This window comes from Electrophorus electricus, chromosome 11 (assembly GCF_041902795.1).
Source record: "Electrophorus electricus isolate QZ-2024a chromosome 11, ASM4190279v1, whole genome shotgun sequence".
NCBI classification, from domain to species: Eukaryota; Metazoa; Chordata; class Actinopteri; order Gymnotiformes; family Gymnotidae; genus Electrophorus; species Electrophorus electricus.
The window spans coordinates 18910819-18930000 of NC_137507.1; the positions used below are offsets into that span (position 1 = coordinate 18910819).

Sequence of the window (19182 nt, forward strand, 5' to 3'; positions counted from 1 at the left end):
AATGTACAAAGCACGGGGTCCCCAGAACTGGTCCAGAGAAGCACAGGGTCCCCAGAAACGGTACTGAGAAGCATGGGGTCCTCAAAACTGGTACTGAGAAGCATGGGGTCCTCAGAACTTGTCCTGAGATGCATAGGGTCCTCACAACTGGGTTAATGGAAACTCATGAGTACATCTTATGAAGTGTTCCCACCTCTCTCAGTAGCAACTACCAGGTGATGTCATTGACATTTTGATGAGCTCAGAGGAATTACACTGAGACATAATAAATGGACTTGTGTGACGAGTACACTGACTATAATTTTAATTATACAAATGATGCTTTTATTTAGTTTTATTGGAGCTCATAAAGGAATATTAAATTGCTTTAATGCTTGTCTCCTTTAGGCAATTGTTTTAATATGTATCCAGTTTAATACGTATTCCACATTGCAGTGTACTCCATTGGCGGTGTAATGTGTAAAGGAAGTCTGTGCAAGGCACTGTGGAATATACTGGGAGCTTATCTCTGTCATCTGGCACATGTCTCCTTCTGAAAGACACTTTTGTGTTGCTTAATTAATAAGACCTGAGTCCCTAAAAGCAATTGAAGCATTTGCTAATTAACTTTATTATGTAAGTGTCTACTTTCCCAAGAGACTGCCATGCAAGCATACGCTCTTCAAATTGAAATGGCGGTTATCACACACACACACACACACACACACACACACACACACACACACACACACACACACACACACACACACACACACACACACACACACACACACACACACACACACACACACACACAAAACCCCTCTCTCAAAGGGAACATGCAATTGTGCTTCCCAGCTTGTTCCACTTTCTCAGCCTGACATTGCTGGATGAAACTTCATGCCCACAACATTCTTTTCCTCCTACTTCCTCTTCGTCTTGAGCGTCCCATTGAAGTGTGTCCAGAGCGGGAGCCTCACTTGTCGGGGCGGCTGGGAGAAGTCTGCCATCTTTCCAGTGGGTCTGAAGGACGCTTTCTCGCTTGGGTCCCCCTCCAAGTGGAGAGCGCGGCAGGGACACTGCACACACTTCCTTTGCTTTGTTCCCCAAGCTTCAAATCAGGGAAACATTATCTGTGTTTGTTCCATCTGACAGGTAGAAAAGAGGTCTGAACAGGAACTCTGCACAGCAGACTGAAGCCTTATCGGACAGAACTGATAAACGAGCGAAGAAAATGGAAAGAAAAAAGATGCTTTCTTTCTTGAATGGAGTCACCATTTTAAGCCATTTGGACCTCTGTGACGGTAATGACTGTGAAGGATTGGCTTTATTTCCGACAGAAACCCTTTACAGTGGCAATTGTGAAATGACATTCAGAAATGCAGCACAGGCATAATTTCTGTAGAACGTGGGCTGGAAGCTCAGTTTTACGAAAATGCACCGACCCAGGAATGTCACTGCACACTATTCAAGTAAAACCACTGCTGCTTAATGAATAGGAGAACGCAAGATGCAGGCCATCATGCCACCGAGTTACTGTATGGCCACAACAACTCTGAGCAAAGTCAAGCCTGCCGCGTGTCGTTCACGCTAACGTCGGCGTGCGACGCATGGGCCACGTGTGAAAGGTCTCCATGGGGAACGGACAGGATGTGGAAAGCCTCTCATTACTCTTATAATGGGCTGAGCTGAATGTAATGTGAGTTTATGTATCCGGTGGGTTCGCGTCATGTCTGCAGCGTGGGAGAATGCTATCAGTAACATAATCCGCATTCCTGTGTAGAATCCCTCTTCCCCCTCAGCTATCAGGCGGCCCAGAGGAACCCTTCTTCATCGTCAATAACCAACCGACAAATGGAATAGACATGATGTGATAGACCGCTTGTGTGATCAGCTGGGGGAGAGAGCATGCAACAGCCAGGAGTGGTAAAAAGACCCACCAGAGTAATGAGCCTCCACCCAGATTAATTTGTTGTGACAGATCTCTGTTGGTCAATTAACCCCAGTACTATGACATGTTATACAGCAGAGAAGGAGAGAGAAATATAGAAATGCAAAGACAAAGCTTAACAGGTAACCTTTCTGCCTCTGTAATGTTTTGATGAGAAAGAAAATAATTTATAGTGTTTCAGTTCTGCCTGTTATACATTCTTAGTAATGCATGGCTTCAAACCCAAAGCAGCCAACTAGACAAACATCTAACATTAAACCTTTTTTTATTAAACACATAAGGTGTATCTAACCCATTAATGCATGATTGGATGATAGTGAACAATAGAACAATGCATCATTAGTTTGTATCGTGCAGTTGGCCCAAAGATGCCTCCAAAACACACAGCTTCAAAGGCTTTTGAGGCGATCCAGCCGGATTTCCATCTTTTCATATCCGCAGGGCCTGGGCAGTATTCAGATTGTATCTCTCTGGGTTATTGAGCAGTGCTGCTGTGTGCTTTTAACAGCACAAAGAGTAAATGGTGAGAGCCCCTTCTGGAAATGAATGGAGTCTGTATTAAGAGTCGATAAGCATCATTTATTAGAATGCTGAACTCACCAGAAGGGATGGAGTTGTTTCTTCCATCCAGTATATTAAACAACATAAAAACGTGACCTAGAAAACATCCTAGGGGAAAAAAAGGGCCTCTGACAAGCTACAGGCTAACTGTCCACCTCATCACTCTCCCCAAAATGGAGACCTTTCCAAACACTGGACTGGGGTTCTGTGGGAAGTGTCTAGAAAGTTCTTGCCCATTCAAGTGAAATAAATTGTCAGCTCTTTAAAACCAACATTTCTTTTTTGTTTGTTTTAGGATGGTGGTGTTTGTTGGGTAATTCTGGGTCACTGTGCGCTGGGCTTTACACACATCTGCCATGACTAAATAAAACCTATATTATATGTTTAAAAGGAGGGGAGCATCTCACTTTACACAGCCAGAGGATCAGAGGACAGGGCTGGAGAGAGGTCCAGTTCTCTGAGTTCTGGATTCTGCTGCCCGATGGATCATTAGTATACTCTCAGTTTACAAAACAACCTAGCACTCTGAAAGAAACAGCTGATCAGCTGAAACTGTGCTGGGAATTTGCAGGATAAAGTCAATCATTGCATTTCTAAGCTCTACAAGTGATCATGCGCAAGAAATGATCAACACTCGCAAGTTTTCTGTGAAGTGTGCATTTCAATAAGCATGAAATATCCTGAAATTGAGGCTTTTGTATAAATCCAGTGTAGAGGTGCTAAAGTTCAGTGTAGAGCGCCGTTGCACATGCTGGGAGATCGCTTTGCTGTATTGTCTTCATTATTTAGAGTAATTGTGGCAGAGTGCGTAATAATGGCTCAGGCTGTCTCTGTGCTGGGAGGTTAATTGCCTTTGAATCCCAGAGCCTGAGGCAGAAGCAGGGGAGTGTTGGGAGATCCATTAGAGACGCCTGCACACAGCTGCCCACTCAACACTGCATGGACACGCCTTGCGCAACAGCAACAATGTGCAAAATAACAAGATGGCCACGCTGGTGAGTGCTGAGTGTAAACATCTGGAAATCGGTGTCAAATCAGAAGAGTTCTGCTGAACTGAAAGCACCCTGACCCAACGACCAACAAATATGAATGTGAATCCCTTCACTGTCATCGTACATGTACAAAGAGATTCAGTATCATATTCTCAAACATTTAAACAAAATACAGTACATACAACAAATTGTTGCTGGTGTTTATTCATAAAATGTTCACTAAAAGAAATGGTACGGTAGTGTGAAAAGAGAACATTTGTACTCCTACAGGACTCATGAATCAGGTGGGGTTTTTCATCCAGGCTTTCTTATGGCTCTTTCTTATGGTTTCTGTTAGGAAGTACCATGTTTGGTGAACCTGGAACCTAGTACCACTGTGAATCTACTTTTATTGCTGGTCAGTAACACAATCTACACTTATTTTCCATAGAAATTCTGTTAACACCATCAAGGTCTAAGGTGGTGTTTTTTCACATATTTTCTTAAATTCACTTTAAAGGTTCTAGCACAATACCCATAGGTTTCATATCAAAATGTTCAGACCAATCTCATCTCTTTTCCTAATCAGGTACCATTTGATCTGCATAAAGAAATAATATGACCATAAAGCTGAAAATATGAGGTCCAATTTTAGAAATATATCATATTTCAGGTGAAAACATACACTTACTCATGTGAACCAACTGTTTTGGTTCATAAAAGCAGTGACATATGTGAATACAATAGCACACACACACACACACACACACACACACACACACACACACACACACGTATTGTTCTGTAGTAAACATTGTTTGTCTGGAAACTCTTTGTACTTTACTATAATTTGAAATGTAAAAAAATAAATAAATGATATATATATATATATATATATATATATATATATACACTAATATATAGTATACAGTACATGGAATATAATATAGTATTTAGTATACATAGCCTACTAGTATATAGCATATGTATACTATACTAGCTCACTTTGACACAAAAATACTTTAACAAAGTAAACTTTTACTAATGGACGGTCAATTTGTGAATTAGAAATCAATTTCAGGAATTTTGCACAGAATCAGCATTTATCTAGCTTGGCTATCTAGTATCAGACACATTTGTGCCTAAATGTGACCACTATTATAGCGATGTTGTAAAATAACATTCATTTAGCAAACGATCTTTTATTTTCGTAATCTTCTTCATCAAAGGAATCAAACCCCTCACACTCTCGAGATCTGTTACCTTCCTCACTTTTCACAGCTGTACGCTTGTGGCACAACATGTGAGCTGCTGGCTGGTTAGATGTCTGAACGAGGAAGGAAATGTTTCTGATGTGGAGGGTAAAGCCTTAGTGACTTCATAATTGTTTATTGGTTCGTTTCACACTGATTGACACTTAAATTCACCAATCACATACAGAGCGTAGATGGCTAAGACCTGAGTGACAGACAAACACACGAATCACACTGTGAGAGGCGGATGGCGTGTATCTTAACCTATAATCTATCCTCTTTATCTAACCTCTTGTAGGCTCTTTATTCTTACTATCGACACAATTTAAAGGACAGACTCTACAGATTCAGGAAATGGTTCAGGAAACCATATTTCTACGCTGGCTTATCGCAAAGATAATTAAAACATCAAAAATGACGCACTGGCGCGTCCGTCAACCTCTGCACGCACAGGTGTAAAGAAACATCCAGGCCTCAGTGAATATACCTAAAAGCCTTAATCCTAATCCACAATCCATCATTATCTGCGATCTTTTAAATAAACAAGAAACGAGAACATCCTGGACCTGGACCTGGATGCTGTTGTGTTCTAGGTACAGTTGTAACAGTGAGACCAGTCTGTGGCTAGCCAAAGCACTCTAAAAGATCTCTAATCTGGGCTTTAATATGAAGGCGGTGTGACCAAGTGTGAGCATCAGATGGAGCACTACCTGTCCACACGATTCTGCAAACAGCCCAGTCCGTGATGGGTAGCACGAACAGAAAGTGACGTTGCGTGACTGTTAGTGACGCATTGACAGCTGGTCACAGATGAGTCCTCCTGAATAGTTATGGACTTTGTGAGGAAAAAAGAACCCACAGGACTGTATACTAGAAAGGGCCACAGGATCATAGCGTGAGAATAGAGTGAGACCTGGTGAGAAAAAAAAACAAAGCTTTGACCTTTTCAAATTCGTATTCTTACTTATCCCTCCTCCCTGTCTGCAGGGAGGAATAGTTTTTGAGCCATGGTAAGTTTCTGATATTAACTGATATTAACTGTCTTTTGCTTCTGCACACATTGTGATTTTAGTGGCGGTAGATACTTCAGGTACTTCTCACTGAAGTATTTATCTGAGTTTCACTGCACTGCCACACAACATGTGGCATCCTGCCAAGGAAATGTTTTATGTAGAAGAGTCTCTAGCACACAATAAATCGGCAGCACACAACAGCTGATGTGGGTTGTATATCCACCTGGGTATTTGTTCTCATTTTCCACAACATATTTGGCTGGCACAAGCATTGTTCTAAAGTGTGGCCCATCCGGGTAAAGCCAAGTGGGTTTTTTTTTTCCACACACACGCGCGCGTGTATGTGTGTGTGTGTGTGTGTGTGTGTTGTGTTAGAGATGGAGTTCGGTGATGAAAACAGTAATTTAAAGCACTATAATGCAGTGGCTCTTGGCTCCTTCTCAGAAGGGGCATATCTGTCTGAGTCCATTTTGGCAACCTTTAATTTTACAGTTGTCTACAGCAAGGCAATGTGATAATTAAAGTAGCTTAAGTGTGTGTATGTATGTTTGTCTTAGGACTGAAGGAAATGTGTGTGTTTGTGCTTGGTGAGTGTCTGTGTGAGAGAGAAAGAGAGACCTTGAACTATCAATATATACTTTTTCTCTGTAGCCTATATTTCCAAATTACCTAGATGAACGGAGCCTTATCAAGGGAAAGGTACCACATTTTCAATACAATCCAGCCATTTATTTTCTATGGGAGTCAATAACCACTGAGACATCAAAAGGGCCATCTCGCTGCTATCTCCTTTCATGCATGATGCATGCAATCAATCTGAGCAGCTCTCGTCCATTCCTGAGGGAAGCTGCCCTAAATCCCGATGGCTGGGACGTGTGGGGACCAAACTGGGCGCAGAGTGGCTCTGTGCTAGCCCTCCAGTGGTCAAGAGTGCATCTGCTGGCACAGACCAGGAGCCTTTTCTCCAGCGACATATGCATTAGGAATCGTGAATGGGGAGGTTTGAATTGATGATGACCAACTGAAGGAGTAACAAAGCCCAAGACTGATGCCAATCGTGCAGCCACACACACAGGATGTGTGTTGCTGGGCGAATGGTAGACTGAAGCGCACATGGTGAAGGTTTTGGGGATATTCAGGATGGTTTGTGCAAGGTTCCAGTGGCACAGAGGTCCCGGTACAGTGCAGTCCTGAGTTGTACTCCGTTGCCCTCTCACCTGGCTTGGCGTTATTAAATCACGAATGTGTTCCTCTGAGCCGATTTCGTTCAGCCACACACCAGCTCCGCTCTGCTGTCGTATGAGGAGTGGAGGTGGCGTGTGGACACCCCACTCCTCCATCCTCTCTCAGCAGGGCCACTGGGAAAAAAACAGCTCCACCATCCCCCATCCGCAGTGCCTTTAGGGCAAACGGCTCAGTTTGCCTCTACTAGCAACTGGCTTTCCAAAACACACAGCGTCGGGCAAGAGAGAGTGGAAAATAATGGCCTTATCAGCCTATCAGCTTTGCCAGGCCCTGGATCTGCACAGCAGCTATATGACGCGCGTGTCATTCATGTGGATCGGAGACTGATACACAACCAGCCAGGGCCTTTTTTTAAAAAATTGCTGCCATTTCCTGACAACAGAATGCCTTTCAATGAATCTCTCTATATTAACTGAATTACTACATGATGGTTTGAAGAGTGTAGCACCACGCAGTCACAATGCGTCGTGTTTATCAGAGCCTGTACCTCATTGGGGATAAAGATAGAGAGATGGAGAGAGATGGAGTGTGAGAGCAACAGAAACAGAGAGACTAACAAAAGTGTGAGGGAGTGAGAGAAAGCGAAGGAGAAATGGACGGACTGAGATAGAGAGGTCCTGTATTCACTAGCAGGACAGTATTTGTATACCTGTTTGTTTGCTGAGGGTGGGTTTGAGAGGCAGAGGGGACCCAATCGAACAAGCAGACGACAAACTTCATTTCGTTTCTTATTTACAATCACACCAGCAGCATGGTTTTGCCTTCATTATGTCAAGAGACGCATTAACAAGGCAATGAGCATCCCAGATGTAAAACAAATAACTAACTAAGAAAATTAATAAATAAAGTTTGACTGATGGCACTTGTTTTCACTGCTCTGATTACGTGTCATTCATTTGAAGAAAAAACACAAAAATGTTCAAAAGTATTACAAGTTAGAAGAACAAGGGTAGAAATTATGATTAATGAAATATGTTTTATTTTATGCAAAATGTGTCACATTGTGTATTATGCAAAATCACAGAAATGTTGTTCACATTGATCTTTGTGTTATGACTGTGCGTAATCTTTGTGTTACGACTCTTTGTGCATAATCTTTGTATTACGACTCTTTGTGCGTAATCTTTGTGGTTTGTGTGTTGGTGTACGGTGGTGCATGCATCTGTCACTCACGAGGAATTTTGTTGAGCTCGTTCATGAACTTGTCTTTGAGTTTGGAGAAGGCTTCATCTTTGCGACCCGTGCCGCCAGGTCCTGCCACCTCCGTGCTATTGGTCTGGATCTCGGGCCCCGCGGTGGGGGCGGGGTTTCCCACTAGGGCTTCCATCTGGCTCATAGCTAAACTGGGTAGCCAGGCAGAAGCTGAGACAGAGACAGAGAGAGTGAGAGAGAGAGATATTATGAGAGCGATAAAGAGAAATAGGAGAAAAGCAGAAAAGAAAGGGGGAAAAACCACAGATGATCAACATGGGTGTCATTAGGCCTATTTTATATAGCCCCCCTTAAATGTTCTTTAGCCCCCCAAAATAAGTACGCGTTATTCGTTTAAATCATCAGTAGTTCTCATTCATTCTGTCTTATTCAACCATGTCATTGTGTCTCACAATATACTCACAATGTACTGAGATAAATGAGCACTCGGACCTGAGGGAGGTGCTTATGTCAACAGCCATGAAACCTCAAATGCAAACTGAGTCTGAAAGATGTAATGTTTGTGCTATAGCTCTACACTGCTGTGTTACAATCTCAATTTATGTCTCGCTGTGTGTGAGACAGAGGATCTCTGTGTGCGAGACTTGCTAAAGACTGTGTAACCTCAACATAAGGAATACATCATTTGCATGATTTACAATGGTCCAAAATGAAACCACACTGACACCGACAGAGGAACCCTGATGAGTATTAGGATTAGTATTAGCTTAGTAATACTGACAAATGCACAAAGGACATCAGACACTGGATGCTGATGTACTTCCTCTTACTTAATCCTGACAAAACAGAGGTGCTTCTATTAGGCCCAGAGACAGCCAGGTCCTCGCTCTCTAATTACTCAGTAAACCCTCATTGGTCTCCCAATCACATCTTCTCTTACAGATAAAGATCTTGGAGTCCCAGTCTCTTGTTCAAAGCTCATGTGAATAATGTTTCTAGGACCACCTTTCTCCACCTCAGGAACATTTCAAAGATGCTCTCCTCACATGATGCATAAAAGCTAGTCCATGCATTTATTACTTCAAGATTGGACTACTGTAATGTCTTACTATCTGGCTGTACCACTAAGTGCCTAAACAAGCTCCAGCTAGTTCAAAATGCAGCAGCCAGAGTTCTTACTAGAACATTTGATCACATCACTCCTATCTTAGCTACTTTGCATTGGCTTCCAGTAACATTTTTTATTAATTATAAAATACTTCTAATGGCCTACAGAGCACTGAATTCCCTACAGTACCTTAAAGAACTCTTACTATTGTGGTGACCGTTGTCGGCCAGAGGAGGATGGCCCCCCCTTTGAGTCTTGGTTCCTCTCAAGGTTTCTTCCTCGTGCTCTAGGGAGTTTTTCCTCGCCACTGTCGCCCTTGGCTCACTCACTGGGTGCTGGGACTTGTACATTTGTAAAGCTGCTTTGTGACATCTGTTGTAAAAAATGCTATAAATAAATTTGACTTGATTTGAGGACTGATAAACAAACGCTAATGTAACGTTACATAAAAAGCAAACTAAAGACGACTTTTGCATTAAGCAATGCGGCATTTAGGGCAGGTGTTAATGTCTGACCCTTTTTCATTTTTGTGATTTTTCTGAGAGCGTCATGTATTCCCAGTGACACCCCTGGCGATTCCCCTGTTCAGTATGCATTTAAATAATTCCTGCATCATGTAACATAAGACATGTGTGCTTTTGTTTCTGTGTTTGGTTATGGACAGTATCTACAGTATGTTTCAGTCTTCATTTAGCAGTCCTCATGTTGTGTTTGAATAAGCTTTACTGCACACTCACAAGGCTAACATTGAGCCCACTCCCAGTTTTTATTAAAACAACGCTGTTACACTTAATCATTCGGTCCGACTTTAAGCAACTGGCCAAGTGAAAGCAACCTAGCGAACAAAAGCTGTGATCGTTTTTAGAAACCAGCTCTGGCACATTCGTATGCGTGTGTAACGGTGAGCGGTAAGGAGGCGGACACGTGCGGAGAAGAGCGAGATTTATTAGGGGCACATCCAGAATCAGCGACGAAGTCACAGTCCAGGGTCATAGAGCCAACATAGAGATCACGGGGATACATGGTAAACAAAAGGAACAAAACATAAGATGAGAGAAGGGAAACTGGTTATGAATCACACAGAGGCTAAGATAAACCCAAGGTAGGAACCATGGAGGCATGGATTAACAAACAGGCTTTGATCCCCAGTGATCAGCAACAAAACTAACCTAACACGGGTCTTGGATACATGGCCTAAAGAACATTAAACAAGACACAGGGGCGAATCATGAATGGCGGAGAAAATGGAACCACAACAGGGAAGTAAAGCAAAGCAAAGACAGGGAAGTCATTCCAATAAGGATACTGGGAAGGCCCTAATAAGTGTAGCAGTGTGGTGGGAGACTTATTTCTCAGCAGCTGTTTGGGTTATTTTTTAAAAGATTATTTTTCAGCAGCTGAAATGAACACGTTGAATGTTTCACGGCGAATATGTTTGATATTCAAGCATTTTTTAAATTTCACTTTATGTTCCGTGGGACCTCAAAACGTATCATGAAATTCTCAGGAAACCGAAGGAACCCAAACCGAAACAGACGCAGACAAAATTTGAAGGGAATATTCTGTACTCTGCTGCACACAGAGTTTTATTTGCATTTCCAGGGAAAAGCTGGAACACAGCAGGTACTGGACCTTACTGTGGCGGGCTCGTTCCGGTGTTGATTTGGGTATTTATGGGTGTTCCCTTCACCCAGTCTCTCATCTTCCTAGCTTTCTTCCCTCTCCTGCCTTTCTTTCTCTGACTCAGCTTCTCCCCGAAACACTTTTGTGTTTGTGCTCTTTCTGATCTGTGGGTGACGCTGTTTCCACCTACCCATTTCTTTCACCCACTGAGAATAATGCCACGCTGGGTGGATAGAGAAGCTCTTGAAGAAACTCTGGCCTCATAAACACATAAAGATCATTAAGTGCCTGCTGGTATGGGCTGCTGTTAGTCAATAACTTTAGCTAATAACAAAGTTGATTACATCCCCCCCCCCACCAATCTGTGATTGTGTGTGTCTTTGGCATCAGGCTGTGTGTGTATGTGTCATCCACTCTCTACAGGAGGTGGGCTATAGAGACAATAGATCTTGTTATTGCCGCTGTTCTGGGCAGGTTGTCATCGTCACACTTATGTCGCTATGGTGACAGCAGGAGTAATGGCTCATGGTGCATATGAAGGTTGTATGGCCCTGAATGTGTGGGGAGTGTGTGTGTGTGTGTGCATGCGTGTGTGTGTGTGTGTGTGTGCGTGTGTGTGCGTGCGTGCGTGCATGTGCGTGCGTGTGCGTGCGTGCGTGCGCGTGCGTGCGTGTGCGTGTGTGTTTGCGTGTGTGTGCGTGTGTGCGTGTGTGTGCATGCGTGCGTGCGTGCGTGCGTGTGTGTATGTGTGTGTGTGTGTGTGTGTGTGCGTGCGTGCGTGCGTGTGTGTGTGTTTGTTTTTGCTGTGTTTTGTGTGTGCATATGTGAGCATGTCCTTGATGATTTATCACTACAAAGACAGAAGTTTTTCTGCCTTAATGCTGTCCTTGTCAGGGAAAGGAAAGATACATTCACTCAGAATGTATACATTTACATTTACATTTACAATTACAAATGTAAATGTAAATGTAAATGAATATTGTGTGTTGCGTAAAGGACAGGACATGTATGGCGTCTTTGGGATTTAGTGTAAAGACAGTTATGTTGGACAGTTTATTGTTTTCCTGCTCTAACGCACCTGTTCAAACAAATGTTGATAATTAACTGATGATCTGAATCAGATGTGGAAAGAGGTGGAGGGGTATTATACTGTGAGACAGACACTAAACTCTGGGGTGGGCGGAGAGACAGACGTTAAACTGTGGGGTGGGAGGAGTAACAGACATTATACTGTGGGGTGGGCGGAGAGACACTTCTGGACTGGACCTTGTAGCCAGGGTTATGAAGCCAAGCCCACTGAGAGGTTGGCTAAGTGCTGGTCAAGGAGAGTTACTCCTATAGTCACTAATCAGACGATTGTGGTGCCCAGGAAAATGTGTTCACAGATGCGTTCACTGCCACCAGGGAATCCGCTCATCCTGGGAGCACAGCAGCACAAAGGTCATAGGCTGAAACATTCACCAGGCCACATGCTGCAGTGCACCACTGTGTCATGGCTTTCCGCTCAGAAAACAACACCATTTTCATTTTGCTGGCTCTATAAACTGCTGCCTTTCATCTAAAGTCTAGAATCAAAGGTCACTTTGCTTTCAGATGCCACACTCATGCACGGGCTGTGCCAATCAGCCGTGGAAAACAACAAAATCATCTGCTTTGAAATTAAGTGCAAAAAGGAAGGTCACTTTGTATGGGGAACACAAAGGATTTCAGTGCAGGGAGCAGATCTCCTGCATTCCTTGATGACCTTCTCATGCTAATGTCCCCTTATGGTGAGTTCAGGAAAGACAGGGAGAGAGAGAGAGAGAGAGAGAGAGAGAGAGAGAGAGAGAGAGAGAGAGAGAGAGATGTAGAGGCGTGGAGGGGGTGGAGAGATGCACACAGAGAGAAGGAAAGGGCTTAGCAGGAGGTTTGAGGACCAGGAGGAGTGATGAGCAGTTCTGGTGACACGCGGATGGTGTCGTGCAGTTTCTTTAGGAAGACGTGGGTGGCTGGCCTGGCAGCAGAGCTGAGCTCCATGCAGGAAGGAGGAAGACTGTGTGTGTGTGTACGTGTGTGTGTACGTGTGTGTGTGTGTGTGTGTGTGTGTGTGTGTGTGTGTTTGTGTGTGTGTGTTTGTGCCTGTGATTTCTCCCTGAATAGCTCTAATGCACACCTGTAAAGTTTAGTTCGTTCACTCAAACGGTGAGTCAGAGTTTTACAAAAAAAAAAAAAATCACAAAAGGCCTATAATTACTCACAGAGTAGGACCCAGAAAAGAATGTCCATTAGACTAAATTTGCATTTAGTGGGACAAAAGAAAGTGCCTTTGAATGAGAACTGAAGGTGCACAATGCTGTGGATTAGGCCCTAGGGGGCGATCACGCTGATAGTCTAACAATCCACAGCCTGTATTACCTAGAGTGGAACCGGGGCTCCCTGATCAGTGTTAGCAGTTGGCTTTGGAAAACCCAGAGAAAGAACTGAACAGCCAAAGGAAGTGGCGTGATTAGAGGGTGATTAGGCAAGAACGCCGGCCTGCCAGCAACCCGACACAGGTACAGCAGGTCTGGATTTGTTGGGGTTTGGACTGGGAGATGGGCACAAATGGTAATTACAGTACACAGCACAGTGCAATGCCAGGAGGTAATGGCTGTATCACATTATCACACTGTATGACAATATCACATAGCATTATCAGAATACTATACAAGTGTATGATATTGTCCTATTCTTTTAAAGTTCAACTCTACATAAGTTTGTGTTGTGTTGTGAGAAACAGGCTTTTTTGAAGGAATCTTTGATCTTCTGGGGATGTCAGGCTCCAATCTTTGCTCTCCATTTCAATTTAAATGAATATTGCCCTTCCTATATATGTTTTGCCCCCTTTAAACGTATATTAAATAGATCATAAAACAAACACACACACACACACACACACACATACACACACACACACACACACACACACACACACACACACACACACCATAGAAATATGTGCACACACACAAATGTATGCACTAACTATGGGCCAATTTAATACTCAACAGTGACCTTTAACACAATGGCTGAAGAATATCTGCTCTGCTTTTCAGAACAAACACCCTCACACACACACACACACACACACACAGAGCAGAAATCTGTCAGTCTATTTCTTATTTCCAAAATGCTTTTATGAATAGAATCCGTCTCCCCATTGTATAAGAAACTAGCCTTTGCAGATAAAAATACAAAGGCGAGACTGATTTGAAGAGGAATGCAGCCCACTGTAGATCTCCGTGTCTTTCTATTGAAGCTCACTGATGGGTTTTGAATTCGCCTTTGTCATAGGGACAGGGGAACCTTACCATATTGTTCCATTCAGCTGAAATTCATCAGTATAGCACTTATAACAGGCCACTTTGTCAGTGGGCAGCTTTATAGAGATCCCTGTCCGGAACCCTAATGATCTGAGTGAGGTGGAATTGCTTAACCGCCTGAGACGACAACATGAAGAAACCTTAAGAGACTCCTCAGGCCAGCGTGAGACGTGGCAGAAAGAACCAGGCTGGGATTAGGACGCGGGCACCGGGACCTTTTGTTACGTTCTGTGTCTTGTGCCTTGAGTCAGAACCATACAAGCGGCAGAGATGTTTTGAAAGCCGCTGCCTCCAGTCTTCATCGTGCTGAAGAACAATATGAAAGCATACAATCCTTACCCAATTACCACTCTACCCTTCCTCCTCACTCATCCCCCCCTCCTTCTCTCCAACTGCGTTACACACTCCGCCCTGCTGTCCCGACTCCACAGACGCCATTGTGCAACACATGGCTCCGCACACCACTTAATCCTCTGCAGTAAAGCAATCACCCTCTTCCGGTTGGCACGGCGAGTCGTTGGCATGCCCAAGTGCTCACCACTTTGATTGGACTCTTATAGTTTCATTTTCGGATGGTCCGGGGGGTCACGTTATTTGCCGCCTTGGCGGTGAGAGGAATACGGCGCTGCAATGCTGGGTGAGGAAAAGATAAGGCTGTCAGATCAGCCAGGCGTTAAGTTACAGGAAGAGAGGAAGGGCAGGGGTGTATACACGGGCCGTTATCGTTTCATACTCTTTCATCATTTCAGAGCTTAATACAGCATTATGCCATGAATCAAAATGAGCATTATTTCTCCAGAGCAGTTAAATTAACTCTTGGGTCTCTGTATCTTCTCATTTAAATTTAGAACTCAGTGGAGCATTTAATTATCAACTATATCCACTTAGCAAGAGCTGACATCCTTGTGTCACTGTGATGTGTCTTTAAAGCACGCATGCATTCATACTGCAATCAATGCACAGACAGATTTAAGATCAACAGAAGAAAATCCAAACCGATCGAATGTTGCGACTCTCTAGTGATGCATCAAATCATGCAAGTCTCAGCAGAAATCCATCATCACCCTCATCAGAAAAAGAGAACATTTCTAGGATCCTTCCATCTTCTAAAGCAGCAGTGAGATTTTTGTCATGTAATTGAAGCAGCTCCTTGAGGTATCATTTCGGCCGGTATCTGAAAAGCACGGGCAATAAAGCTGGCACTTCACACGGGCCCATTAGCTTTCTGATTGGTCCTAAGAGTCAGAGATGGTCTCAGTGACTTTGGGGAAAGGGCTGTTCAACTGTCTTTCTCCTAACATATGGTATGGTTAGCTTTAATGCGCTCTCCCATGGGTCAGGCGATGAGGGAGACATTCCATCTCAAGCTTGGCCTTCCTCATATTAGGAGTGTGTGACAAATTCAGTCTCTTAGGAGGAGTGTAATGAGGAACAGTTTGCCTAAGCTCACGAAAAAACAGTGTAACACTAGAACACCCAGTACTCTTCCAGTTTACACTTAGAAAATATAATATACTGGAAGGACGATGGCTGAAACTTCAGCTGAAATGATAATAACATGGGAGCTGCTGGTGTCTGGCAGGGCATCGCTCAGAAATTATCACTTTAAAAAGGCCTCTGGTTGGACAAAACTAATCACATGTGATTGCTTGGTCAAACAACAGATTGCAGACACAAAAAGAAAGTGGAAAAAAACAAAAAAGAAATGAGAGAGTTAGAACAAGCTTTGGATTAATGCTAAGGCTCCCGATCAATAGTCCTAATCAATAAGATAAAGAGAGAGAGAGAGAGAATTAAAGAAGGGAGACAGAGGGAGAGCTTGGCTGGTGTGTAGGCTCAGCTGAGGCCTTGGACAGTGTCACGGCTTGGGCAGAGGCGTATTAAGCAGCCGGCCGTCCAGAGTCCTGGAGCCCAGAGCAATGCCGTGTGGCTAAACTTGGCAGGCAGCCACTGACTAGGATCTGTAAGTCCATTCCAACAGCATAAGCAAATGAACTTGATTGTCATTCTTGTCTTTCTAAAGTAGGTTTGAAAGCCTGCTTAGAAGACGTTTAAGGTTACAATTTGCCTGCTGGTACATTGGCAGTGTTTGCTTCTGTACACTCGTGCATCCAGGGATCACACACATGGAAGCAAACCTCTAGCTATAACCAGCAGCAGTCTGTGGTGAGGACGCTGTCAGTCATGCTGAGTGTCCCCAAAAACCACAAGGACATGTCTCTGAATCTAACGGGACGTCTGATTACATGAATGCGACACAACGAAATGCAAAAAATGAAAAGAACTAAATTAAAGGATGGACAGCATGAATAGTTCACTCCAGCAACATCAACAATTAAGACATATTCACTGAATTCTAAGTTGTTTATCACATCTAGCTAATAAAACCAGAGCCTACAGTGTCCTCGTCACGGGCCTCCTCGTCAAATTTGCTTTCATTTTTCCATTTACATAATCAACCATTTGTACGTTACATTAAAAGCAACACAACAAAGGAGTAAATACACAAATTGCATGCTGATGAATTCCAGTGTGGTCAGTAATTTGCATGAGTTCATTTAACTCATTTATTTATCTCAGCTGAAGCACTTGGTTTTTGCTGGTTCACTTTTTTCAGCTAATGCTGTACATTAAAGTTTCTTTAACCAACTTTGTTTACAGAATTAGTTAAAACTAAGAAGCCATTAATTGCAGCTTTAACAAACCAGAAGCAATGTTATCAAAGTATGTGACACCATTACTGGATCACTGCACCAGTGACATCATGGCAGATTCTGAGGTCTGGTGTTAATGGTGTTAATCACTTTGCTAACATAACTTATGACTTACTAACTAATGTTGTAAATAATGTTAGTTAAGGTAAACACAATGTAAAGCATTAATTAATTTCTATAAAGCTTCTATAATGCACAAATTGCAGAGCAACACATATAAAATGAGAAGTTCGGTACATAAAACATAATTTTATTTAGGTGATATTTAGTTTGTGAAGTGCATTTTTAGGTTTCCTGGACAGTCAGATATGTATGAGTGGAATATTTTAGAATGCTGTGTTCTCTCTGGTCTATGCTGGGTCTGGTCTATGCTGGGTCTGGTCTACACTGGGTCTGGTCTATGATGGGCCTGGTCTATGCAGGATCTAAACTATGCTGGGCCTGGTCTATGATGGGTCTGGTCTATGCTGGGTCTGGTCTATGATGGGCCTGGTCTATGCTGGGTCTGGTCTATGATGGGCCTGGTCTATGCTGGGCCTGGTCTATGCTGGGTCTGGTCTATGATGGGTCTGGTCTATGATGGGCCTGGTCTATGCTGGGTCTGGTCTATGCTGGGTCTGGTCTATGATGGGCCTGGTCTATGCTGGGCCTGGTCTGTGCTGGGTCTGGTCTATGATGGGTCTGGTCTATGATGGGCCTGGTCTATGCTGGGTATATTGTAATTACCCAACAGGACACACAACCCCTATGCAGTGCCTGAGGACTCCAAGACTAGCTGTTTATCAAAGCTGGCTTTCTCTTAACCACAGCAATATACTTATGCAGAGAAGTGACCTAATAAGCAATTTGATTTTACTTACATAAATATACTTGAGGGCAGAAGAGAGGACAGACTTTTCTCCCATGTGTGTATGTTTGTGTGTGTATTTGTGTATGTGTGCGTGTGTGTGTGTGTGTGGGGGGGATGAGGAAGATAAGGTTAAGCTACCCAGTGTCCTGCAGCAGCTCTGCACTCCCCTGTGGACAATCTCCAGAGTAATGTGAATGGAAAAGTTATTAACCCTTCTTTACAGGAAGGCCTCTCATACATTATTTAGCCAATGCACAAAGATTTCCCCTGTTTTTCAATGACCCTCTAAGCAGGACAAGGGGAAGCCTTAAACGCGTTCGCTTTGTTGCGCACAAGGTGTCAGGCTGTTGCATCACTTGGTCGGCCCCTGCTCTGTAGCTCAGAGTGAATGACCCTCGCTGCTTCCTGAACGCTCCATTGACCCGCATGACGTCCTGTGCAGAGCACTACTCTTAATCAGAATTCAAAGTTTCCAGCCAAGAGGGTTTAAACCAACTCCTTCCTACAATGCAAAAACCCCACAGAAACAGGACAGATTAACCCAACCACAGAACAAATGTTTTGGGGTTTTTTTGTTTACAAATATGCCTATATTATACTCATGAAGCCACAAGATTGCTCTATGCTGGTCTGGGGAAGAGAGACCTGGGAAAGTGGGTTAGCTCTCAGGTTAGCACTACAAACATGAAGCATAGATTACCAATCTGGTACAAACATAATCATAGATTACTTGACTGGTACAAACATGAAGCGTAGATTACCCGTCTGGTACAAACATGAAGCGTAGATTACCCGTCTGGTACCAACATGAAGCATAGATCACCTGTCTGGTACAAACATGAAGCATAGATTACCCTCCTGGTACAAACATGAAGCGTAGATTACCCATCTGGTACCAACATGAAGCATATATTATGCTTCTAGTACCAACATGAAGCGTAGATTACCAGTCTGGTACAAACATGAAGCGTAGATTACCCGTCTGGTACAAACATGAAGCGTGGATTACCCGTCTGGTACAAACATGAAGCGTAGATTACCCATCTGGTACAAACATGAAGCGTAGATTACCCGTCTGGTACAAACATGAAGCGTCGATTACCCATCTGGTACAAACATGAAGCGTAGATTACCCGTCTGGTACAAACATGAAGCGTCGATTACCCATCTGGTACAAACATGAAGCGTAGATTACCCGTCTGGTACAAACATGAAGCGTCGATTACCCGTCTGGTACAAACATGAAGCGTAGATTACCCGTCTGGTACAAATATGAAGCGCAGATTATCCATCTGTCTGGCTGAATCTGGCTAATAGTAACCTTGAATCCTCCAAAGGGGAGAGACTGAGAGTAGAGAAGGAAGTGGATGAGAAAATTATTATTCTGGAACGGAGGAACCCCCGACTCCAGAACATGAACA

The 19182-nt window shown here is 43.4% G+C and overlaps 1 protein-coding gene across 4 annotated transcripts in view; it reads right to left on the minus strand.

Annotated features, from left to right (window-relative positions):
- syt1a (synaptotagmin Ia) overlaps positions 1-19182 on the minus strand; it is a 179448-nt gene that overhangs the window by 30601 nt on the left and 129665 nt on the right. For all 4 annotated transcript variants that reach the window (XM_027018520.3, XM_081723096.1, XM_081723095.1 and 1 more), the window contains one exon: positions 8147-8335. In XM_027018520.3, the coding sequence (XP_026874321.3) occupies positions 8147-8309 (163 nt within the window). In that variant the 5' untranslated portion in view covers positions 8310-8335. The remainder of the gene's footprint in view (positions 1-8146; positions 8336-19182) is intronic.